The sequence below is a fragment of the Balaenoptera borealis genome, assembly GCF_965194805.1.
Source record: "Balaenoptera borealis genome assembly, chromosome: 4".
In the NCBI taxonomy this organism is placed as follows: Eukaryota; Metazoa; Chordata; class Mammalia; order Artiodactyla; family Balaenopteridae; genus Balaenoptera; species Balaenoptera borealis.
This window is the reverse complement of record NC_138861.1, coordinates 74,094,933-74,121,022: the sequence shown is the minus strand read 5'-3', so window position 1 is coordinate 74,121,022 and position 26,090 is coordinate 74,094,933. Positions and strand designations below refer to the sequence as shown.

At 41.3% G+C, this 26,090-nt stretch overlaps 1 protein-coding gene and 1 long non-coding RNA gene across 3 annotated transcripts in view; one reads left to right on the top strand and one right to left on the bottom strand.

Annotated features, from left to right (window-relative positions):
* LOC309627931 (uncharacterized protein) overlaps positions 1–21,309 on the top strand; it is a 197,473-nt gene extending 176,164 nt beyond the window's left edge. For both annotated transcript variants that reach the window (XR_014244021.1, XM_082390326.1), the window contains exon 4: positions 13,524–21,309. Coding sequence is in view for 1 of the 2 variants with exons in the window: in XM_082390326.1 (XP_082246452.1) it covers positions 13,524–13,576 (53 nt within the window). In the remaining variant the exon portion in view is untranslated. The remainder of the gene's footprint in view (positions 1–13,523) is intronic.
* LOC309627973 overlaps positions 14,834–26,090 on the bottom strand; it is a 67,235-nt gene continuing 55,978 nt past the window's right edge. The window contains exon 2 of the long non-coding RNA XR_014244076.1: positions 14,834–15,756. This is a non-coding gene — a long non-coding RNA (uncharacterized lncRNA). The remainder of the gene's footprint in view (positions 15,757–26,090) is intronic.

The window sequence follows — 26,090 nt, the reverse complement described above, 5'->3', positions numbered from 1 at the left end:
CAGCACGCTAGGTCGCCTGAGGGCATCTGTTCCCCACCCAGACAGGCCGGGGTTAAAGTAGCAGCTGATTAGGGGGTTCCGGCTCACTTAGGCTGGGGGGAGGGAGGGGTACAGAATGCGGGGCGAGCCTGAGGCGGCAGAGGCAGGGGTGACATTGCACCAGCCTGAGGTGCGCTGTGTGTTCTCCTGGGGATGTTAGCTCACGGGAACCTGGCAGTGGCGGGCTGCACAGGCTCCTGGGAGAGGAGGTGTGGATAGTGACCTGTGCTTGCACACAGGCTTCTTGTTGGCTGCAGTAGCCTTAGCATTTCATGTTGGTCTCTGGTGTCCGTGCTGATAGCCACAGCTCACACCTGTCTCTGGAGCTCGTTTAGGCTGTGCTCTGAATCCCCTCTCCTTGCACACCCTGAAACAATGGTCTCTTGCCTCTTAGGCAGGTCCAGACTTTTTCCTGGACTCCCTCCTGGCTAGCTGTGGCGCACTAGGCCCCTCAGGCTGTGTTCACTCAGCCAACCCCATCGCAGTCCTCTCCCTGCGATCTGACCTCCAAAGCCTGAGCCTCAGCTCCCAGCCCCCATCCGCCCTGGTGGGTGAGTAGAAAAGCCTCTCAGGCTGGTGAGTGCCGGTCGGCACCAATCCTCTGTGCAGGAACCTCTCCGCTTTGTCCTCTGCACCCTGTTGCTGCGCTCTCCTCCGTGGTTCTGAAGCTTCTCCCCCACCCATCCCCCCATCTCCGCCAGTGAAGGGGCTTCTTAGTGTGTGGAAACTTTTCCTCCTTCACAGCTCCCTCTCAGAGGTGCAGGTCCCATCCTTATTCTTTTGTCTCTGTTTTTCCTTTTTTCTTTTGCCCTACCCAGGTACGTGGGGAGTTTCTTGCCTTTTGGGATGTCTGAGGTCTTCTGCCAGCGTTCAGTAGGTGTTCTGTAGGAATTGTTCCACACGTATATGCAGTTTTGATGTATTTGTGGGGAGGAAGGTGATCTCCACGTCTTACTCCTCCGCCATCTTGAAGGCACCTCTAGTTTCTTTTAATGTGGAACAGTCCTTAGCTTTTCTTTGTCTTTCATAACTTTGAAATTTTTTAAAGAATACAAGTCACTTATTAGAAAATGGGTTTTTAGTTTGGGTTGCCTCATGATTAGATTCTGGTTTTACATTCCCACACATGATTTGTGTCCTTTTCATGGGGTCACAATATGTCTGTCTGCCTCTCATTGGTGATTTTAATTTTGATCACCCAGTCAAGGTGTTGTTTAGTTTCACCACTTGGTATTATACTTTTACTCCTTGGCAACAGATAAACAATCCATGCAGAGTCACTTTGAGGTCATGTAAATATCTAGAAATTTTATATTTATGTTCTGTACATTTTTCAGTTTGGTCTTGGATTTCTCTTTGAATCAAAGTTGTTGTAAAGATAGTTTTAAAATGTCCAGGTGTTAGGGTAAAATGTATAACTCCACAATTCTTGCTTATTATTTCCTTAAAGGAAAATACAAATCATATTATAAGGAAACTATCGGTTATGCCTATTTTGTTATGTGTTAAAATTCTCAATAGTTTCAATTTTCAAAAATCCTTTAAAATTGTTGGTATACGGACTTCCCTGGTGGTGCAGTGGTTAACAATCCGCCTGCCAATGCAGGGGACATGGGTTCAAGCCCTGGTCTGGGAAGATCCCACGTGCCGCAGAGCAGCTAAGTCCGTGCGCCACAACTACTGAGCCTGTGCTCTAGAGCCTGCAAGTCACAACTACGGAAGCCCGCGCACCTAGAGCCTGTGCTCTGCAACAAGAGAAGCCACCGCAATGAGAAGCCCACACACCGCAACAAAGAGTAGCCCCAACTCACCGCAACTAGAGAAAGCCCGCATGCAGCAACCAAGACCCAACGCAGCCAAAAATAAATAAATAAGTTTAAAATTGTTAATATAGTTGAAAACTCAAAAGATAAAAAGAGCATACACTGAGAAGTCTCCTCACCAGCTACTCAGTTCTCTGAAGTAACCAACATTGTAATTTTCTCTGTGTCCTTCTAGAGATAGTTTCTGCATATAAAGCAAAATCATATATATCCCCACCACCACCACCCCATACAAGTTGACTTTTGTCTATACTTTCCACACTGTTCTGCATTTGGCTTTTTTCATTTAACTATATATCCTGGAGATCATTAATATCAGTACATTAAATATTAGCTTCCTTATTCCAATGGCTGCTTACGATTCCATTGTATACATATACTGTGATTTATTAAGTTAGTCCTCTATAGACACTTAAGTTGTTTCCATTCTTTTGCCTTTATATAAACTATGGTGCAGAATAACCATGTACATATAACAGTACATGTGCAAGTATGTCTATAATATAAATTCCTGAATGTGAAATTTGAGTCAAAAAGTTTGTAGTTTTGTATTATAACTTTGATAAATGTTTCCAGTGTATCCTTCATCAAGATTTCACAGAGACCAGTTTACAGGGAATACATTTTAGCACAGTTGTTTCTTTCTTTTTTTTTTTTTAAATTTATTTATTTGACTGCACCAGGTCTTAGTGTCCTAGTTGAGAGAACCCAGCTAAGTGTCTTAGTGTCTTAGTTGCGGCACGTGGGATCTTCGTTGAGGCATGTGGACTCTTAGTTGCGGCATGCTGGATCTAGTTTCCTGACCAGGGATGGAACCCAGGCCCCCTTCTTTGAGAGTGAGTGCAGAGTCTTAACCACTGGACCACCAGGGAAGTCCCTAGCACAGTTGTTTCTTTATCTTCTTTTTACTCTACGTAATGGCTGTAAGAAAGGTAATTTGAAAATAGTGTTAACCCAAGTAGATTCAAAAGGTGTGGCTTTTCCAAAAATGATATCTTCAGTATTGCAAAATATAATTCTTAGGGTTCAAAAAACTTACCTTACAGTTGAGGTTGGGATTTTAGTTTAATTCTTATACTTGTAAAGTACAAGTATTTCCTTGTTTCTTTCACTCTGAAGTCTTGCTATTGGCTTAATTTTTAACTTTATGATGTGCATATTTCCAGGTCTGCTATAAACAGCTGAGCAAAAACTCAGGAAGGTAACAAATGGTTCATCTGTTTTACAGACATGAACCCTGGCAGAGGGAAAGAGGAAAAAGGGCTCTCAGCTGGATTCTCCTGCAGGCTTTTACTGTCCTTGAGGCATTTTCCCTGCCCAAATATGACGGAAAATTGTTTTCCAGTCTTAAGTTGAATGCCAAAATTATTCTTGGAATTGCTCCCTTAATCTGTCAGTTTCATTTTTTTCCCATGGAGGTGTGATCAGGGCAGCCAAACCTTCCCAGTCAGAATCTGAGTTAGAACTTGATTGTCCCCACAGACAACTGGTTTGGAAAAACTCCCTGCAAGGTGATTTCAATAAGTGACCAGAAATAGCAGAGAGCTGGTACTAGGATCTGAAGTTCTAACCTTGCATGTGACTTCAGTCTTTCTACAGAGCTAGTGGCTAACAGAGATACAAAGGAATTAATCACCTCCAGGGATTTCTTAGGAAAGAAAAGACTGAGGAATCAAATTCCAAAGCTCCTTAGTGTTGGTCTCTAGCTCATTTCCCAAGTTCTTCATTTTCATTCTTTTTCCCAGTCTGCTCTAGTCAAGAGTATGGGCTTTGGTGGCAGATACACCTCAGCTCACATCCAAGCGTTGTCCTTTGCTGGCTTGGGACCACGGGTGAGCTAGTTAGCCTCCCAGAGACAAAGGGTCCTCACCGATAAAACTGGGATCACACTACCTTCCTTGCAGTGTTGATGTGAGGATTAAAGGAAGTCAAGTGTATGGGCACAGTGCCTAGCTCAGTCCTGACAAATTAGTCTCAGTAAATGTTACTTTTTTCCTAGTATCATCTTTCTACCCCTCTCACCAATGGATTAAAACTCATTCTTCTGTAGCTTATAGTCTTAACCAGTATTAAATTATTAGAAAAGAAACATTATTGGGAACTTCACTTTGCTGTACAGTAGAAACTAACACAATATTGTAAAACAACTATATCCTAATAATAAAAAAAAAAAAAAGAAAGAAAAGAAAAGAAACGTTATGGTAAGACAATCTGAGTGAAAACTCCAGGCTTTACCTGGGCCTAACTTAGAATTTAGAAATTTTTTAGATATCCATTCTTTTCTAGGTGGTAAGTTTCAAACCCTCAGAAATGCATTTTGCAGTGTTGACAGCCACACTGTTAGAAAAGCCACACCTTTGGGGGCAACTGTGGCAGGTTTTGTAATCAAGTCAAACTATAGTTTATATGTAAACATTTAACAATCTTGTAAAGCAATTTAGATACAAATGGAATTTTTACAAAAATCAAGTTCAAATTTCTCTTTTCTTTCCTCTCCCTGGAGAATATAAAAGGCAGATCTTAAGAATAAGGAATGGTTTTGTCATAGATGGAGACTTTGGAAATTCTCTGAAACAAATAAGTTTCCAGATTTTATAAACACAAATATACAGGAGTAAATGATTTTACTCTGAACTCTTTATTTATAGATATCTAACAGGGACCGACTTATTTAACCACAGTGGCAAAGATCAGCTAGCTGTTTACTAAACCCATTTCCTTCTCCACCTAGATACACACCTGAACTATATTTCCAACCCTCCCTTGCCCTTAGGTATGCCAAGTGGCATGTGGTCAAAAGTGATATGTAGCACCTCCAGGCCTGGCCCATTAAAACTTCCATGTGTTATCCTCTATGCCCTTGAACCCTCCCAGGTGATGGGAAGGGAGATGACTCCCAGGGCAACCTTGCGAGCCACATTTTGGAATGTGGAAGGAGCCACATATGGAAGGAGACTGAGTCCCTGAATCGATACTTGGAGGAAAACTGCCCAACCAGGAACATCTGCATTAGACTGTTTTGTGAGTGAGAAATAAGTTCTCTGTGTCAAGCTACTGAGATTTTGGGAGGTTTATCTCTTATAGCAGCTAGTATTACCAATACAGTCTGAAATACAAAATACCATCTCAAAGTCCTCAAATGTCTTTATACCAGTCCCTTTTTTATGTAGTGTTGAGCTAGAGACCAACATTAAGGAGCTTTGGAATTTGATTCCTTCCCTTCCTCCTTTCCTGCCTCCCACCCTCCTTTCCTGCCTCTCTCCCTCCTTCCCATCCCCCCTCCCTTCCTTCCTTCCTTCCTTCCTTCCCTGGTACTAATTGAGCAGCCAGTACATTCCTTCCAGGCACTATTCTAGGCACTGGGGATTTGGGTGAACAAAGCAGATAAACATTTGCCCTTGAGAAGCTCACATTATAATGGATGAAACAGGCAATAAATAAGTAAGTAATATGGTTTCAAGTGTTGAAAATTGCTTAGAAGAACACTAAGAAAGAATTAAAAAAAAAAAAAAAAAGGTGAGAGTGACAAGGAGGATCTTTTAGACAAGGTGGTTAGGAAAGGGCTTTCTGAGGAGGTAGCATTTGACCAGAGACCTAAATAATACAAAGAAACCAGTCATACAAAGATCTAAAAGGACAAAGAACTCAATCATTTCTGTAAAAGCAGTGATCTGTAGGAGAAAAACAAACATAATAATACAAAAGGAAAAACTGAAATGACATAACTGAGTCAAAGATGAGTCAAAGAGAGGTGAAACTCAAACACCAGATTTATGTATTCCTAACCTAACTTTGCCTTTGGCCAAGAAACTTAGCAGTGTCAGTAAACTCTTTCATTCTTGGCTGACTAGTTCCATATCTCCCAGTCTTCAATCTGATGTTTGCCCATGTATTCAGGCAACTCAAAAAATACAGTAAGGCTTCCCTGGTGGCGCAGTGGTTGAGGATCTGCCTGCCAATGCAGGGGACACGGGTTCGAGCCCTGGTCTGGGAAGATCCCACATGCCGCGGAGCAACTGGGCCCGTGAGCCACAACTACTGAGCCTGCGCGTCTGGAGCCTGTGCTTCCGCAACAAGAGAGGCCGCGACAGTGAGAGGCTCGCGCATCGCGATGAAGAGTGGCCCCCGCTCGCCGCAACGAGAGAAAGCCCTCACACAGAAACGAAGACCCAACACAGCCATAAATAAATAAATAAATAATTAAAAAAAAAATACAGTAATATGTCAGGCTCCATCCTTAGATATTTATAAACACTGGGAACTCCAGCAGGTTATTTAACTTCTCCAGTTCTTAATTCCCTCCTCTTTAAAAATGGAAAGAGTCCTAGTAACTAAGTTACTTCATAGGTTTGTTCTGATGATAGATGAGGTTGTACACATAAAATGCTAGCACAACATAAGTACTAAAGAAATGTTTTTATTAATTTTAACTTAACCTGCTGCATGTCTATCAAATACTTGAGTCCATATTCTTAAAACACCAAGATATTTCTGCCTTCTTTAGGGTCACACTCCAATTCAATCCTGATCTGAAGGGAAAGGATAGTCTTCCCCAGAGCCTTTGTCAGTGGAGGCAGCCAACAGTTGGCTCTGGTATGCAGGAACCTTTATCTTAGGGATGCTTATTCACAAGCAGCTGACCTGAGATACCCATCTGGCTGTCTGAGGCAAGATCACCACCAGCCACTGTCCTATACAACTCCATTGGGCACCATTCACATAGAATTGTGAGTTGTAATCTGTTTGTAGGTTGGGAAATCAATTTGTGGATCATGGCTGGCATCTTTTAAAATGCTATTGAAGTATAGCCTAAAAGCAGAAAAGTGAACACATCAAAAAGTGTCAAACTCCATGCACCCCAATGTTCATTGCAGCACTATTTACAATAGCCAGGTCATGGAAGCAACCTAAATGCCCATCAACAGATGAATGGATAAAGAAGATGTGGTACATATATACAATAGAATATTACTTAACCATAAAAAGGAACGAAATTGGGTCATTTGTAGAGACTGGATGGATCTAGAGACTGTCATACAGAGTGAAGTAAGTCAGAAAGAGAAAAACAGATATCGTATATTAACACATATATGTGGAACCTAGAAAAATGGTACAGATGAACCGGTTTGCAGGGCAGAAATAGAGGCACAGATGTACAAATGTATGGACACCAAGGGGAGAAAGCCACGGTGGGGTGGGGGTGGTGGTGCGATGAGTTGGGAGATTGGGATTGACATGTATACACTGATGTGTATAAAATGGATAACTAATAAGAACCTGCTGTATAAAAAAATAAAATAAAATTCAAAAATTCAAAAAAAATCCTATAAACCATAATGGAAAAGAATATGAAAAAGAATATATATATGTATAACTGAATCACTTTGCTCTACAGCAGAAATTAACACAACACTGTAAGTCAACTATACTTCAATAAAAAAAAAAAAAAAAAAGACAAATAGCCAGAAGAACACACACAAAAAAAGTGTCGAACTCAATAAATTTTTACAGAATGGACACACCCGTGTAGCCAACTTGACATGAAAAAACAGAACATTGCTAGCATTTCAGAAACCCTCCTCACATGCCCTGCCAGTCACTGGCTCCCTCCAAAGCTAACCACTGGCCTGATTTCTAGCACTAAACATATGTTTTGTCTTCTTGGAATTTCATATAAATAAAACCTTATGGTATATATTCTCTTTATTTGCCTACTTTTACTCAGCATTGTATTTGTGAAACTCATCCATGTTGTTGTGTGTATCAGTAGTTCTCATTGCCATAGAGTATTCTATTATAAGAATATACTGCAACTATCTGTTCTACTGTTAATGAACATTTGCGTTGTTTTCAGTTTGGGGCCATTACAGATAGTGGTGTAAAAGAAGGACCATCTTATCATGTTTGCAGATTCTATGAATCAGGAATTTAGAAAGGGCACTCTGAGGATGGCTTATCTCTGCTCCAGTGAGGTCTGAGGCCTCGGCTGTAAAGGCTCAATGGTTGGGGGTGAGTTGACGGTGGCACCAGCACACATCTGGCACCTGGGCTAAGAGGACTCTAAGACGGAGTACTGTCCATTGGGTCACCTATGTGTGGACTCTCCTCGTAGTTTGGCTTCCACACAGCATGGTGGCCTCAGAGCAGCTGGACTTCTTACACAACGGCTCAGAATTCCAAGCATGACCGTCCCCAGGAGCAAGGAGGAAGCTGCGTGGCTTTTTCTAATGTAGGGGAGGAAAAACTGTTTTGCCTCTACCCATCTTAGGTTCATTGGCTGGAACCCTGTAAATTAGGCTGACAAAAAACAGATTGACAGAGAAAAACAAAAGTTTATTATCACGTGCATCGCACATACACATGAGAACACTCCGTGAAGAGCAACTCAAAGGGCAGTTGGAACTTGGGTTATACAGCATCTTAACAAAAGAACAATAAATTTTTAGAGAAGTGACAAGAGAAATGAAAAGGACTTCAGGTTCTTAGGACAGCAAATTGTGGGAAAGTAAATATATGGGGGAACTAATGGGAGATAAGGGCTGGACTGATAGGTCTACCATTGTCTCTGGTGATTATTAACTTCTGTTCTTCCTGGTAGAGAGGAGAGAGGGGACATCATTACAAATTTATGTCCTGGGCTTCCCTGGTGGTGCAGTGGTTGAGAATCTGCCTTCCAATGCAGGGGACACGGCTTCGAGCCCTGGTGTGGGAAGATCCCACATGCCACGGAGCGACTAGGCCCGTGAGCCACAGTTGCTGAGCCTGCATGTCTGGAGCCTGTGCTCCGCAACAAGAGAGGCCGCGATAGTGAGAGGCCCGTGCACCGCGATGAAGAGTGGCCCCCGCTCGCCGCAACTAGAGAAAGCCCTCGCACAGAAACGAAGACCCAACACAGCCATAAATAAATATATAAAATTTAAAAAAAAAAAGAATCAGCCTGCTAATGCAGGGGACACGGGTTCGAGCCCTGGTCCAGGAAGATCCCACATGCTGCAGAGCAACTAAGCCTGTGCTCTAGAGCCTGCAAGCCACAGCTACTGAAGCCCGCATGCCTAGAGCCCGTGCTCTGCAGCAAGAGAAGCCACCGCAATAAGAAGCCTGCACACCACAACTAGAGAAAGCCCGCACACAGCAGCAAAGACCCAACTCAGCCAAAAATAAATAAATTTATTAAAAAAACAAAAACAAAAACAAATTTGTATCCTATGAAAGTAAAAGGCAGAGAGCTTTTCTTATATTTGCTTTTTTCTCAATTACTTTCAGCTCAAAGAATCCTAATGTCCAGTGGCACGTTGTTAGGTGGCATATTCTTCTACCCTCCATTCACTTAACTTTAGAAGTCACGTGGTATCACCTACACACCACTCTATTGTTCCAGATGAGTCACAAGCCTGCCTAGGTTCAAAGGGAGGAGGCAGAGACCCTACCTTTCCTAGGGAAGAGTCTCCAGGTCACGTATAGAAAAGCATATGTGATAGGAGAGATTCTTACAGCCGTCTTTGGAAAATAAGATCTGCCTCAGCTGCTATGAGCATTCTGGGATATTTTTCATAATCATATGTACATTTCTGTTGGGTATGTACCTTGGAGCTCAATTGCTGAGTCAAAGTGTGTATGTATACTAAGCTTTAGTAGATAATGCTAGTTGTTTTGGCTTGTGCCAATTTATACTCCCATAATGTATGAAAATTCCAGTTGCTCAATATCTTTGCTAACAATTGGCATTGTTTTTGTTTTTTTTTAAATAAATTTATTTACTTATTTTTATTTTTCGCTGCATTGGGTCTTTGTTACTGTGCGCGGGCTTTCTCTAGTTGTGGAGAGCGGGGGCTACTCTTTGTTGTGGCGCGCGGGCTTCAGCAGTTGTGGCACGCAGGCTCAGTAGTTGTGTCTCGCGGGCTCTGGAGCGCAGGCTCAGTAGTTGTGGCGCACTGGCTTAGTTGCTCCGCGGCATGTGGGATCTTCCCGGACCAGGGCTTGAACCTGTGTCCCCTGAATTGGCAGACGGATTCTCAACCACTGCGCCACCAGGGAAGTCCAATTGGCATTGTTTTACTCAGTTTAGCCATTTGACTGGGTATACAGTGGTATTTTGCATTGTGGTTTAAATTTGCATTTCTCTGATGACTAATGAAGTTGAGGCCCTTTTCATATGTTTATTGGCTATTTGAATATCTTCTTTTGTGAAATGCCTGTTCAGAGGGCCAGTATATTTTTTAATGGAATGGAATAGAAAATATCAGAATATATCACACATAGCAAGAGTAGATATATCTTCCTGAAACATAGTTTTAGTTTCATATATTGTAGTAGATGCTGTAGTGTACTCCCCAGATTCTTCCATCTGTGATTAAGCACACACTCCCCAGTTCCCAGGAATGTTGCCTGCTGCTGACTAACTGCTTAGAATTGAGTCCTTCCCCAGAAATTTCCCTTGGTTTGAGGAAGCTGAGTCACCCAAGGTTAAGGTCCCTCCCCAAGGAAAGTCCACATCCAATGACTGGTCAATTTGGGAGGTAGGTACAGAGGTCCAGCCTTCCTAGATGTATTCTGGCTTGCCTGGGGATTTTGAAACTGAAAGTCCTGTGTCCTGGGAGACCTCTCAATACTGGACAAACTAGAATGGTTGGTCACCCTACTCTTGCCACAATTTGGGACACCACTGACAAGCCAACTTCAGAACTCTGTGTAATCAACTGAAGCTTCACTTTGGTTTCAGGGGCATCACAGTTCAACTTCTCCCTCTGCCCAATCCTGTGTCCCTTGTTCTTTCACAGATACTGCTTCTAGAGCACTCTCCAATAAACAAGCTGCATGCAATTCTCAATCCAGAATCTGCTTCCCAGGGAACCCAAAGTACTATATACATGTAGTGTTTCCTAATGATAAAATGCCTTTTCTTGCTGGCTCAAAAAGATAATGGAAGCCACTGATAGAGTAGATATTACTGTTTTGCCCACCCAGTACTCCTCTCTTCCTTTTTTGACAGCATCCTGCTTCTTTGGGGGAAGTAGTACACCTCTCACTCAAGTCAGGGGTTCTTATAGGCACATCCAATTTAAGTATCCCCATCCTCTGCCAACTCTCAACCACCATCACAGGAGTGGGTCTGTGACTCAATCCAGGCCAATCAGAATCCCTTCCCAGAATTTTTCTATTCAGCATTAGAGAAAAAGTCCTTTCCTGGGTCAGCCTCCACACTACAATACTGAACCAGAGGCTGTATAGCCCACATAAAGAGAGAAGAGCAGGAGAAACATGGAGAAAGGGATTCGTGTGACATTACAGTTTGGTTCCAAGGCAGCCCTGAGATACATTTGCACCTCTACCCTTCCCTGATTCTCCTCCACTTCGACTTGTGCCATTTGCAACCAAAAGCATCCTGATTAGTGCACAGGCTTTTAAGAAGGGCAGATTATGATAATTCGTCAGGCAAATAATCAATAGCTGTACTGCTGCTTCTATCTAATCTTTTTTTCTGTCTTCTATTTATCTGTCTTCCTTATTTTGTCTTCTTTTCTCTACTTAAATCAAACCCCTCCTTCAAGATTTGTTTGAATGCCCCCTGCCCAATGAAGTCAAACTTTCCTGACACTCCCAATTTACATGAATGCAGCCCACAAACATTATTGAGCTCTTGCTACTCTTATACCTTAAGCACCGTCGTGCTAGCACTGACGCCCAAAGATGGAACAGGGCACAGCTCAGGCCCCCAGGTGCTTTAGTATCATAGTGGGGGAAGCTGACTCATAAACAGATAGTTACCATATGAGGTGGCAAGTGCAATGACAGAGTTATTAGAGAGCCCCTAGGAGGGGAAGTACGTGGCAGCTAGCCTCCAGGATGGTCCCCAATGATCCCTGCCTCCTCTTATTCATACTCTGTATAGTCCTCTCCCACACTGTATCAGGGTTTATCCCTATAACCAATAGAAATAATTGTGCATGACTTCCAAGGCTAGGTCAAAGGTTGACAAACGTTTTTGTAAAAGGTAGTAAATGTAGTAAATACTTTAAGCTTTACAAGCTATATGGTTTCTATTGTAACTACTCACCTCTGTCACTGTAGCATGAAAGCAACCAATAAGTAAATGATGACTGCAGCTGTGATCCAATAAAACTTTATTTACAAAAAAGGTAGCAGGGTGGCTTTATCCATCACTTGTAGTTTGCGAACTCCTGGTCTAGGTCATAAAACACATTGCAGCTTTTGACTTGCTCTCTTGGATCACTTGCTCTGGGGGAAGTCAATTGCCATGTCATAAGGACATTTGAGTAGGTGAGGAACCAGTGCATCTGCCAACAGCCAGCACCAAGTGGGCCACTCATATGAGTGGGCCATCTTCTAAGTGGATCCTCCAGCTCCATCAAGCCTTCAGATGAGATTGCAGCCCGAGCTGACATTTGACCACAACATCATGAGAGACCCCAAGCCAGAAGCACCCAGGTAGGGCTCTCCCAAATTCCTGAAATTGTCTGAGCTAGTTCATATTTATTGTTGTTTTAAGGCACTAAGTTTTGACTTCGTGCAGAAATAGAGAACTAATACCAAAGATTTGTCTTCCTACTGACTCCTGAGATAACCATTAAGAAACAGTAGGCTGAAGCCCACGCACCTAGAGCCCATGCTCTGCAACAAGAGAAGCCACCCCAATGAGAAGCCCACTCACCGTAACAAAGAGTAGCCCCTGCTCGCCACAACTAGAGAAAGCCTGCGTGCAGCAACAAAGACCCAACGCAGCCAAAAATAAACTAATTAAGATAAATAAATTAAAAAAAAAAAAGAAACAGTAGGCTGGGTTTCCCTGGTGGTGCAGTGGTTAAGCATCTGCCTGCCAATGCAGGGGACACGGGTTCGAGCCCTGGTCTGGGAAGATCCCACATGCTGTGGAACAAATAAACCCGTGCACCACAATTACTGAGCCTGAGCTCTAGAGCCCGCAAGCCACAACTACTGAGCCCGTATGCCTAGAGCCCGTGCTCTGCAACAAAGAGAAGCCACTGCAATGAGAAGCCTGCACACCGCACAAAGAGTAACCCCCGCTCACCGCAACTAGAGAAAGCCCACGCTCAGCAACAAAGACCCAATGCAGCCAAAAATAAGAATAAATAAATTTATTAAAAAGAAAAAAAAAAAGAAACAGTAGGCTGTTGTCACAACATTGTAAATCAACTATACTTCAATGAAAAGAAAAGAAAAGGAACAGGTTGGCTGTAGCCTTTAGTTAAGTCATTTATTTGAATTACAAATACATAAATACAAACTCATGGTAAAAGATTCAAATAATACAGAAGTACAGAGACCAAACAAGTAAAGCCTTCTGTATCACTCCCAACTGTGAATGAAGAATTTCACCTGTCATATCAGTGAACAAAGGATGCTGGGGCCATCAAGCCATCAACCACTGCAGCCATCCCCCCACTGTGGACCCTGAGGGAATTCAGGATGGAGAAAAGCAGGATCCAGGCCCTAGATAGTTAAGGTTCATATCAAAGGAATGATTTCAATGAGCCCAGACTCTTGCATCCTCCCATACATAGAAAAGCACCATATTCATTAACTTGAGATGTCAGGTTTTCTTTAATTAACAGTAATCTTTTCATGTTCCAACTACCTGGGTTTTTTTGTTTGGTTAGTCGGTTGGTTTTTGTTTTTTTGCAGAAACTCCTATATATCCTGGCTCCTCCCTTACCTCTTCGGAACAGTCCCTCTGAGCTATCTGACAGGCTGTCTCCTGGGCTTAAGTCCTCAGCAAGTCCACCAAATAAAACATAATTCTCAACTTTTTGGTTGCGCATTTTTCTCATTTGACACTACCCTCCTCAGCCCCACATCCACTGCTCTTAGAGGAGGTGTTGGCATTTTTGTGTATAATCTTTCAGCCTGTTTTCTGTAGCATGGGTGCCTAATGGCTTATTCCTTTCTTATTTCCTCAACACCTTGTGCATTTCTCAAGAGTTTATTTCATTCTATTTTGCCTTAATGATTTGTTGTTTTCTTCAGGGACAGCTTCATGGTTGTGTGACCAGTGCAATCACATGGGGGCCCACAATTAGAAGATCCTGAGCTTGATTTAATGCTCTGTTGTCACTAACTTGAAATTCTTAAAAATATTGTAACAAGGGGCCGCACATTTTCCTTTCGTATGTGCCTGGTTTTCAGATTTATCTCCCCTAAGATTACAAAGACAGGGGCCCAGGGCAGCAATATTGTCATGGACATCTTTGAATTCCTCAGCACCTTGAGAATACCCACAGTAAATGTTTGTTAATATGAAGGGAAACTTTCTTATCTCTGAAGGGCTTTTTTGTTTTTGCTTTTTTGTTTTTGTTTTGTTTTGTGCAGCCATGCACAAATATCTTTAATGATGATCAACAAACACAGAATAATCCAAAGTTCTTATTACTGTGGTGGAGTCCCATTTTCTCTCTGATTTTTGCATGCTACTCTGAACTTCATTTGTTCCAGGCAAAGAACAAAGAAGAATGCTGTTCTCTGTTTCTCATTTAGAGAGATCTATAAACACATTCTCAAGAAGAAAGAACTTCAGCCCCTTGCAGCCTATAAGTTCCATGTTTCCACAGTATCGGTACTCAAAGAAGGATTGTGAGACAGGCATAATGAAGTTCATGTTTGCAGGCAAGCAGACAGCAGGAATGAGTGAATATGTAATGGAACCTAGAACTATGATATTCAAATTTTTTCATCTGTCCATACGTCAGTCGGTGATTTCTCTGGTCATTTCAGGTGTTGGATGTTCCTTGAATTTCAGTCATTGGGAATATTTACCATAATTTCCTGAAAAAAAAAAAAGTTAGATTTCAGGTTGTTCTGGTTAACTTTTTAGAACAGCTTATATAAAATCAAATTCTATACTTTTCCAAATTTATATCTGGCGATCATTCAGGTCTTTCTCTTAGCCATGTCCCCTACATGTGAAAATAATTTTTTTCTCCAATTTTTATTACTTAAATATTTTATGCTTTTGAGAGTGGTTTTTTTTTTTTTTTTTTTTGGCTGCATTGGGTCTTCATTGCTGCACGTGGGCTTTCTCTAGCTGCGGCAAGCAGGGGCTACTCTTCATTGTGGTGTACGGGCTTTACATTGTGGTGGCTTCTCTTGTTGAGGAGCACAGGTTCTAGCTGTGCAGACTACAGTAGTTGCAGCACGCAGCCTCAGTAGCTGCAGCACACAGGCCCTAGGGCGCGTAGGCTTCACTAGTTGTGGCGGGTGGGCACAGTAGTTGTGGTGCACGGGCTTAGTTGCTCCGAGGCATGTGGGATCTTCCTGGACCAGGGATCAAACCTGTGTCCCCTGCATTGGCAGGCAGATTCTTAACCACCACGCCAACAGGGAAGTCCCGAGAGTATATCTTCTATATTATTTTATTTATTTTTTTGGCCACACAGCATGGCCTGCAGGATCTTAGTTCCCTGACCAAGGATTGAACCCGTGCCCCTGCAGTGGAAACGCAGAGTCCTAACCACTGGATGGCAGGGAATTTCCCTATGTTATTTCATTTTATTTGTTTATTTTTATTTTATTTATTTTATTATTTTATTTTTCTTAATAGATCTTTATTGGAGTATAATTGCTTCACAATACCATGTTAGTTTCTGTTGCACAACAAAGTGAATCAGCCATATGCATACACATGTCTCCATATCCCCTCCCTATCCTACCCCTCTAGGTCATCACAGATCCCCAAGCCGATCTCCCTGTGCTATTCTGCTGTTTCCCACCAGCCAACTATTTTACATTCAGTAGTGTATATATGTCGATGCTACTCTCACGTCACCCTCCCACCCCATGTCATCAAGTCCATTCTCTATGCTTACCTCTTTATTCCTGCCCTGCAACTAGGTTCATCAGTACCATTCTTTTTTTCTTTTAGCTTCCATATATATGTGGTAGCATACAGTATTTGTTTTTCTCTTTCTGACTTACTTCACTCTGTATGACAGACTCTAGGTCCATCCACCTCACTACAAATAACTCAATTGTGTTTCTTTTTATGGCTGAGTAATATTCCATTCTATATATGTGCCACATCTTCTTTATCCATTCATCTGTCGATGGACATTTAGGTTGCTTCCATGTCCTGGCTATTGTAAATAGTGCTGCAATGAACATTGTGGTGCATGTCTCTTTTTGAATTACGGTTTTCTCAGGGTATATGCCCAGTAGTGGGATTGCTGGGTCATATGGTAGTACTATTTTTAGTTTTTTAAGGAACCTCCATACTGTTTTCCATAGTGGTTGTATCAATTTACATTCCCACCAACAATGTAGGAGGGTTCCCTTTTCACCACACCCTCTCTAGCATTTATTGTTGCTAGCTTTTTTGATAATGACAATTCTAAACCAATGTGAGGTGATATCTCATTGTAGTTTTGATTTGAATTTCTCTAATAATTAGTGATGTTGAGCATCTTTTCATGTGCCTCTTGGCCATGTGTATGTCTTCCTTGGTGAAATGTCTATTTAGGTCTTCCGCCCATTTTTTAACTGGATTGTTTGTTTTTTGATATTGAGCTCCATGAGCTGTTTGTATATTTGAAGATTAGTCCTTTGTCTGTTGTTTCATTTGCAAATATTTTCTCCCGTTCTGAGGGTTGTCTTTTTGGCTTGTTTATGGTTTCCTTTGCTGTGCAAAAGCTTTTAAGTTTAATTAAGTCCCATTTGTTTATTTTTGTTTTTATTTCCAGTTACTCAAGGTCAAAACAGATCTTGCTGTGGTTTATGTCAAAGAGTGTTTTTCCTATAAAAGTTTTATAGTGTTTGGTCTTACATTTAAGTCTTTAATCCATTTGGAGTTTATTTTTGTATATGGTGTTAGGGAGGGTTCTAATTTCATTCTTTTACATGTAGTTGTCCAGTTTTCCCAGCACCACTTATTGAAGAGGCTGTCTTTTCTCTATTGTATGTTCCTGCCTCCTTTGTCATAAATTAGGTGCCCATATATGTGTGGTTTATCTCTGGGCATTCTATCCCATACCATTGATCTATATTTCTGTTTTTGTGCCAGTACCAGACTGTCTTGATTACTGTAGCTTTGTGGTATAGTTTGAAGTCGGGGAGCCTGATTCCTCCAGCTCCGTTTTTCATTCTCAAGATTGCTTTGGCTATTCGGGGTCTTTTGTGCTTCCATAAGAATTGTAAGATTTTTTTCTTCTAATTCTGTGAAGGATGTCATTGGTAGTTAGATAGGGCTTGCATTGAATCTGCAGATTGCTTTGGGTAGTATAGTCATTTTCATAATTTTGATTCCTCTAGTCCAAGAACATGGTATATTTCTCCATCTGTTTATGTCATCTTTGATTTCTTTCATCAGTGTTTTATAGTTTTCTGAGTAAAAGCCTTTCGCCTCCTTAGGCAGGTTTATTCCTAGGTATTTAATTCTTTTTGTTGCAGTGGTAAATGGGAGTGTTTCCTTAATTTCTGTTTCTGATTTTTCATTGTTAGTGTATAGGAATGCCAGAGATTTCTGTGCATTAATTTTGTATCCTGCAACTTTAGCAAATTCATTGATTAGTTCTAGTAGTTTTCTGGTGGCATCTTTAGGATTTTCTATGTACAGTATCATGTCATCGGCAAATAGTGACAGTTTTACTTCTTCTTTTCCAATTTCTATTCCTTTTATTTCTTTTTCTTCTCTCACTGCTGTGCCTAGGACTTCCAAAACTATGCTGAATAAGAGTGGCGAGAGTGGACATTCTTGTCTTGTTCCTGATTCTAGTGTAAATGCTTTCAGTTTTTCACCACTGAGTATGATGCTTGCTGTGGGTTTGTCATATATGGCCTTTATTATGTTGAGGTAGGTTCCCTCTATGCCCATTTTCTGGAGAGTTTTTATCATAATGGGTGTTTAATTTTGTCTAAAGTTTTTTCTGCATCTATTGAGATGATCATATGGTTTTTATTCCTTAATTTGTTAATGTGGTGTATCACATTGATTGATTTGCATATATTGAAGAATCCTTGCATCCCTGAGATAAATCCCACTTGATCATGGTGTATGATCCTTTTAATGTGTTGTTGGATTCTGTTTGCTAGTATTTTGTTGAGGATTTTTGCATCTACGTTCATCAGTGATATTGGTCTATAATTTCCTTTTTTTGTGATATCATTTTCTGGTTTTGGTATCAGGGTGATGGTGGCCTCATAGAATGAGTTTGGGAGTGTTCCTTCCTCTGCAATTTTTTGGAAGAGTTTGAGAAGGATGGGTGTTAGCTCTTCTCTAGATGTTTGATAGAATTCGCCTGTGAAGCCATCTGGTCCTGGACTTTTGTTTGTTGGAAAATTTTAAATTATGGTTTCAATTTCAGTGCTTGTGATTGGTCTGTTTATATTTTCTAATTCTTCCTGGTTCGGTCTTGGAAAATTGTACCTTTCCAAGAATTTGTCTATTTCTTTGTGGTTGTCCATTTTATTGGCATATAGTTGTTTGTAGTAGTCTCTTATAATCCTTTGTATTTCTGCAGTGTCAGTTGTGATTTCTCCTTTTTCATTTCTAATTTTATTGATTTGAGTCCTCTCCCTTTTTTTCTTGATGAGTCTGGCTAAGGGTTTATCAATTTTGTTTATCTTCTCAAAGAACCAGCTTTTAGTTTTATTGATCTTTGCTGTTGTTTTCTGCATTTCTATTTCATTTATTTCTGCTCTGATCTTTATGATTTCCTTCCTTCTACTGAGTTTGGGTTTTCTTTGTTCTTCTTTCTCTAGTTGTTTTAAGTGTAGGGTTAGATTATTTATTTGAGATTTTTCTTGTTTCTTGAAGTGAGATTGAATTCCTATAAACTTCCCTCTTAGAACTGCTTTTGCCTCATCCCATAGGTTTTAGATTGTCTGTGTTTTCATTGTCATTTGTTTCTATGTATTTTTTTATTTCTTCTTTGATTTCTTCAGTGATCTCTTGGTTATTTAGTAGTGCACTCTTTAGCCTCCATGTATTTGTGTTTTTTACAGTTTTTTTTTCTGTAATTGATTTCCAGTCTCAGAGCTTTGTGGTCAGAAAAGATGCTTCATATGATTTCAATTTTCTTAAATTTTTCAAGGTTTGATTTGTGACCTAAGATGTGATCTATCCTGAAGAATGTTCCATGTGCACTTGAGAAGAAAGTGTATTCTGTCACTTTGGGGTGGGTTGTTCTATAAATATCAATTAGATCTATCTGGTCTATTGTGTCATTTAAAGCTTGTGTTTCTTTATTTATTTTCTGTTTGGATGATCTGTCCATTGGTGTAAGTGGGGTGTTAAAGTCTCCTACTATTATTGTGTTACTGTCAATTTCTCCTTCCATGGTTGTTAACATTTGCCTTATGTATTGAGGTGCTCCTGTGTTGGGTGCATAAACATTTATAATTGTTATATCTTCTTCTTGGATCGATCCTTTGATCATTATGTAGTGTTCTTCCTTATCTCTTGTAACAGTCTTTATTTTAAAGTTTATTCTATCTGATACGAGTATTGCTACTCCAGCTTTCTTTTGATTTCCCTTTGCATGGAATATCTTTTTCCATCCCTTCACTTTCAGTCTGTATGTGTCCCTAGGTCTGAAGTGGGTCTCTTGTAGACAGCATATATATGGGTCTTGTTTTTGTATCCATTCAGCCAGTCTGTGTCTTTTGGTTAGGGTATTTAATCCATTTACATTCAAGGTTATTATCGATATGTATGTTCCTATTACCATTTTCTTTCTTTTTTTTAAAAAATAAATTTATTTATTTATTTATTTTTGGTGGTGTTTGGTCTTTGTTGTTGGGTCTTCATTGCTGTGCATGGGCTTTCTCTAGTTGTGGCGAGCGGGGGCTTCTCTTCATTGTGGTGCATGGGCTTCTCATTGTGGTAGCTTCTCTTGTTTTGGAGCTCAGGCTCTAGGCATGTGGGCTTCAGTAGTTGCGGCACATGGGCTCAGTAGTTGTGGCTCACGGTCTTAGTTGCTCTGCACCATGTGGGATCTTCCCAGACCAGGGCTTGAACCTGTGTTCCATGCATTGGCAAGCGGATTCTTAACCACTGTGCCACCAGGGATGTCCCCATTTTCTTAGTTGTTTTGGGTTTGTTTTTGTGTGTCTTTTTCTTCTCTTGTGTTTCCCACTTAGATAAGTTTCTTTAGCATTTGTTTTAAAGCTGGTTTGGTGGTGCTGAATTCTCTTAGCTTTTGTTTGTCTGAAAAGCTTTTGACTTCTCCATGGAATCTGAATTAAATCCTTTCTGGTTAGAGTAATCTTGGTTGCAGGTTTTTCTCTTTCATCACTTTAAGTATATCCTGCCACTCCCTTCTGGCCTGCAGAGTTTCCACTGACAAATCAGCTGATAACCTTATGGAGATTCCTTTGTATGTTATTTTTTGTTTTTCCCCTGCAGGTTTTAATATTTTTTCTTTGAATGTAATTTTTGTTAGTTTGATTAATATGTGTCTTGGTGTGTTTTTCCTAGGGTTTATCCTGTATGGGACTCTCTGTGCTTCCTGGACTTAGGTGACTATTTCCATTCCAATGTTAGGGAAGTTTTCCCCTATAATCTCTTTGAATATTTTCTCAGACCCTCTCTTTTTCTCTTCTTCTTCTGGGACCCCTATAATTCGAATGTTGGTGCGTTTATTGTTGTCCCAGAGGTCTCTGAGATTGTCTTCAATTCTTTTCATTCTTTTTTCTTTATTCCGCTCCTCAGTAGTTATTTCCACCATTTTGTCCTCCAGCTCACTTATTCGTTCTTCTGCCTCAGTTATTCGGTTATTGATTCCTTATAGTGTATCTTTCATTTCGGTTACTGTGTTGTTCATCTCTGTTTGTTTGTACTTTAGTTCTTCTAGTTCTTTGTTAAACATTTCTTGTATTTTCTCAATCCGTGCTTCCATTCTATTTCCGAGATTCTGGATCATCTTTACTATCATTACTCTGAATTCTTTTTCAGGTAGATTGCCTATTTCCTCTTCATTTATTTGGTTTTGTAGGTTTTTACCTTGCTCCTTCATCTGTGACCTATTTTTTTGCTGTCTCATTTTTTTGTTTTTTTATGAGTGGGATTGTGTTCCTGTCTTACTGGTTGTTTGGCCTGAGGCTTCCAGCACTGGAGTTTTAGGCTGTTGGGTAGAGCTGGGTCTTGGTGCTGAGATTAGGAACTCTGTGAGACCTCACTCCAATGAATATTTTCTGGGGTCTGAGGTTCTCTGTTAGTCCAGTGGTTTGGACTCAGAGCTCCCACCGCAGGAGTTTCTGCCCAACCCCAGGCTCACAAATCAAGATCCCACAAGCCACACGGGGTGGCAAAAAAAACCCCCAAAAAACAAAAAACAATAACAAAGTAAAAAATAAAATTATACTAGGAAACTAACAGATATGTTAGAAAGAATGTAAAAATAAAAATATAGATGAATCAACAACCGGAAGGTACATCAATACCACAATAGTAAAAAAGAGGAGGAGGGAAAAGAAAAAAAAGGGGGGGGGGGACTTGGCTGTGGAGAGCGGGGGCCTAAGCGAGGGCGAGGTTTGGACGGTGGGCAGGGCCAATGCTCAGGACCCACAGGGCTGGAAAAGGCCCTGGGGCTCTGGGGGGTGGGGCCCAGGCGTGCCCCCACCCCAGGTCTCAGTGGGCAGGGGACCTCACCTGGGAGCCCAGCAGGTTTCCTGGGCTTGAGTGGGCGGGACAAACTCCCTCCTCTCCTCTCCTGTTCCTCTGGCCTGGGGTCTGGGAGGGCCCCGGCCCCTCCCACCTGCCTCTCCTGGATCTCCCCAGCCTCCCTCCTATGCCTCCAGGACCAATGTGGGGGTGGGGGTAAGCGGAAGGGGGAGCCTTGGAAGGCAGGGGACTGGCCTGGGAGCTCAGCAGGCTCCCCACGCCCAAGTGGGCGGGGCAATCATCCTCCGCTCCTCTCCTGCTCCTCCCCAAGGGCCCCTCCCACCTGCCTCTCCTGATACCCCCGGCCTCCCTCCTATGCCCCCTATGATAATTAATGATAATTAATTTAAGATCTCTTGTTTGCATTAATGTGTTCCCCTGCCCACCTCTATGGTCAATGTTTTGTTTTTTTTTTTTAGCAGTGCTGTGCAGCTTGTGGGATCTTAGTTCCCCTACTAGGGATTGAACCCGTGCCCCTGCAGTAGAAGCACAGAGCTCTAGCCACTGGACCACCAGGGAATTCCTTATGGTCAAATTTTCATATTTCCTGAAGAAATGCTTTGCAGGTAGTAGGTGCTTCATAGCTATTTGCTGCAAGCTGGCAGGAAGGAATGTATGAACTTACTGTGGAATGAAAAACAGATGTCACTATTTTGGAAATGTAATCAAACAGCTTTTGAGGTACCAGGAAGGAGCATATTTGCAAATCAGGAAATACTCAACCCCAGGAAGCATGTGGTAGTATGCTTTTGGTCAAAACATCATCTTCATAGAAAGCCCTGGGTCACATTTTTACTTTGGTGACTATTAAAATTTTTAATCTGTCCAGGGAATTTATTTCCAAAATGACATTCTGAGTGACCGCTTCCATTCACAGCAAGCTGGGTTTTGCGATAATTGCCTTTGATGTCTGTTCTGTGGCCTTCCTCCTTCTCCTAAACCCTGTAGCTGTCAATTACCGTGGGATGCTGCACATAACAATGGAGGCTATTGCCTCAGTAAAGGCGGTATCCATGGTGCCAGAGGCTGCAGGCACTGCTGAAGGCTCTACTGAGAGCAAAGGGAACTTCCAAGGGTTTGCTTACACTGAAATATATGATCTTCCTTTCTAAAACGTATGCCCATCGTCACATGGTTTTGGGCAGCAGTTTCATCTCAACTCTTCACGAGCTGTGGGCAAAGTGATTCTTAATATTGCAAGGTTGCATCTGGAGAATTCAGAGGGCAGGTAGAGAGAAAAGATCATCCCTAGGGTGTTAACAGTGCCCCAGGGGCTGTTTTTCATAAACCATTTCCGCCTTCCACACCCAGCATTTTTCTTGAAGGATTAAGATATTTTACGCGCTGCCAGAGAAAGGAACTAACATTTACTGAGTAATGATTATGGGCTGTTGGCTGTATGGATCAGTCTTAATTCTACCTTGTTTAAGAGGTCTTATCAATCCACTTTACAAATGAGAAAAACGAGGCTCCTTTAGGGTGTATACTCAGATTTCTTGACTCTAAAAATCATGTTCATTCTACTTACAAGGAGCTTTGAGAGAGTAGGGAATGGGAGTCAAGGTTACTGGCTTGTTTGGGGCAGTATGCTCAGTAAATGACACCAGGACAGTGCTTCACAAGGATGAGCATAAAGTAGTCTAATCCAACATATTACTTTAATTATATTGGAATAAAACACTCACCTTGAATGCATCCTGATTTGGGGGAAATAACTGAAATTTTAAGACAGTTGAAAGTGCCTCTTTATGAATTTTTAAACAGTTTAATAGGTGTCCTGATCCCCAGCCCATCACACCTCTACAATTAGTCAAGAATCAAGGACTCCTTTTTCAGATCCTAACGCTCCAGGTTTCCACTCTTGGCCATTTCCTGTAAGATAAAGGAAGATGCCAGCCATACTGGGATAAAGTTGTACTTTGGGCTCCTGCTGCCTTCCATAATTCATCACTTTTCAAATATGCCCATGTTAGTGTAAGCTACGCTCATCATCATGAACTTCTCAATGTCTTTCTGAGCCTACCACTAACATTATTTAAAATTGACAAATTGTTTCCTAGACATGAAATTAAAATGTACTCGCGGGTTTCCCTGGTGGCGCAGTGGTTAAGAATCCGCCTGCCAATGCAGGGGACACGGGTTCAAGCCCTGGTCCGGGAAGATCCCACGTGCCGTGGAGCAGCTAAGCCCGTGCGCCACAACTACTGAGTTTGCACTCTAGAGCCCGTGAGCCACAACTACTGAGCCCGTGTGCCACAATTACTGAAGCCTGTGCGCCTAGAGCCTGTGCTCTGCAACAAGAGAAGCCACCGCAATGAGAAGCCCTCGCACCGCAACGAAGGGTAGCCCCTGCTCGCTGCAACTAGAGAAAGCCCGCGCACAGCAACGGAAGACCCAATGCAGCCAATAAATAATAAATAAATAAATTAATTAATCTATAAAAAAAGAAGAAAAAATGTACTTGCAAACCTGACAAATAGAGTTGCAGGTAGAAGTGGATACAAAGAATTCCTTGAAACCAAGAAGTTCATAGAAAGGAAATTTAAAAGTTATCAAACTCTTGGGACTTCCCTGGCGGTCCAGTGGTTAAGACTCCCGCACTTCCACTGCAGGGGCCGCGGGTTCAATCCCTGGTCGGGGAACTAAGATCCCCATACTGCACGGCCAAAAAACCAAAAACAAACGAACAAAATTATCAAACTCTTGATTGTGTGGAATAGTACAAGAACAAATTGTCATAGAGAAGTTAGGTTGTCTACAAGCAGTGAAAGATGAGTTCTTTAGAAATAGAAAAAGTTTTGAAAAGTAGCTACCACTGATTCTGGAAGGAAAAAAAGGAGATATGGCAAGAGAAGCCATTTCAACTTTTCTATTTGAATCGTGTTCTTGGAGATGACTTTTTCCCAGGGCTGAGTCTAAAATAATGTGTCCTTTCCATTGTCATCATTTAAGTCTTCCTTATCAATATGAAAGTCCAGCTCTCTGAAAAAAGTTGAATACTTTAAAAGGAGCTTCAGCTCTTTAGCAAGTCACTGGTATGAGTAAACCACATGTCACAAATTCTGTTTTGAACTTAAAATCTGATTTTGAAAAAATCTGATTTTGGAAAACATTTCTATGGTAGATTTAGTTTTAAGTTGCCCTGCTTTAAGAGATTTTGCACAGATAAATTCTCCTGAAGTTTTCCGAAGTTCCTTTTACCTCTTTTATAACAGTGCCTCTTAAATTTTAATGTGCATGGACAGCTTGTCAAAATGCAATTTCTGATTCAGTAGGTCTGGGTTGGGTTTCAGATTTAGCATTTTTAACAAGCTCTCAGGTGATAACAGTGCTGCTGGCCCGTGAAATACATTCTGTGTGAGACTTTAGATCACAGAATTCTTAAAGCTCGGTGGGACCAGTTCTCAAAAGCAGGGACTAAATGGAAGACTTTTCATAAGGGGACATTTAAGAATGAAAAGAATATGAATAGGAACTATCTTAAACCAGGACTCAGTGAGGGCTTTACTGTGGAGAAACAATGATAGGCTTTAAACAAGGAGGAACTTGGTTCCTAGATTGGTTTACTATCACTCCTTTCTTGCTAAGTAGGAGTCTATGTTAACAACACACAAGCCACCACTGGGGAAAGTAGCCAGAAAACTGCAGCAAGGCCCTAGCAAAGTCTTTCTGTCTCCCTCCCTCATGGCAGTTACATGCAAGCTGAAAAATTTCATCAGGCATAGGATAATAAACTTTGCTCAAGATACATATGATCTCAAAGTTACAAACTCCCAGGGCTTTACAGTTTTGTAAAATACAAGAAAAATTATTTAAGGAAGCTTTCTGGATTCCATAACAAACTACAATATCTTTTCTCTGATTCTTTTTAAGCCTTGATATCTTTGCAGTATATTCTCATAGGGTCATCATGAGAAAAAACGATATAGTCCTTGGGAATTCCCTGGTGGTCCAGTGGTTAGGACTCTGTGCTTCCACTTCAGGGGGCACAGGTTTGATCCCAGTTCAGAAAACTAAGATCCTGCAAGCCCAATGCCTGCTTTGATCATGACACTTAATACCTTGTATTTATAAATCTCTTTAACTATTTCCTTACTTAAACTGTCTCCTTGGAAAAGATAATAATAACGGTAACCTTTATTCATCACTTACTATGTGAAGGCATATTCTAAATATTTTTTATCATTACAACAGGCTAATGAAGTAGATGTTGTTATCCACGCCCACTTATAGATGAAGAAACTGAGACTCAGAGTTGTAGTAATTGCCAAAGTCATTGAGCTAGTTAGTGAAAGGGCTGGGATTTGAGCCCAGACAGTCAGGGTCTTAGAACCCACATTCCACTTGAGTAGAAGCTTCCTCAAGTATTGCTCTTAAGAATTCTATAACATAGCACTGTGTGGTGTGTACCAGGCATCTAATCTTGTTGGATTTCACTTTGGTGAGATCATCAGGATCCTGCGAGGCAAGTAATTAATGTTTGTAGAGTCTAAATCTCTTCCAGAAGTCTCAGGTATATCTGTAGTATAAGTTTTCTACTTGTATTGTCTCCACATCTTCAGCTTCCATTTACCCTTTAACCCATTCAAATCCAGCCAGGC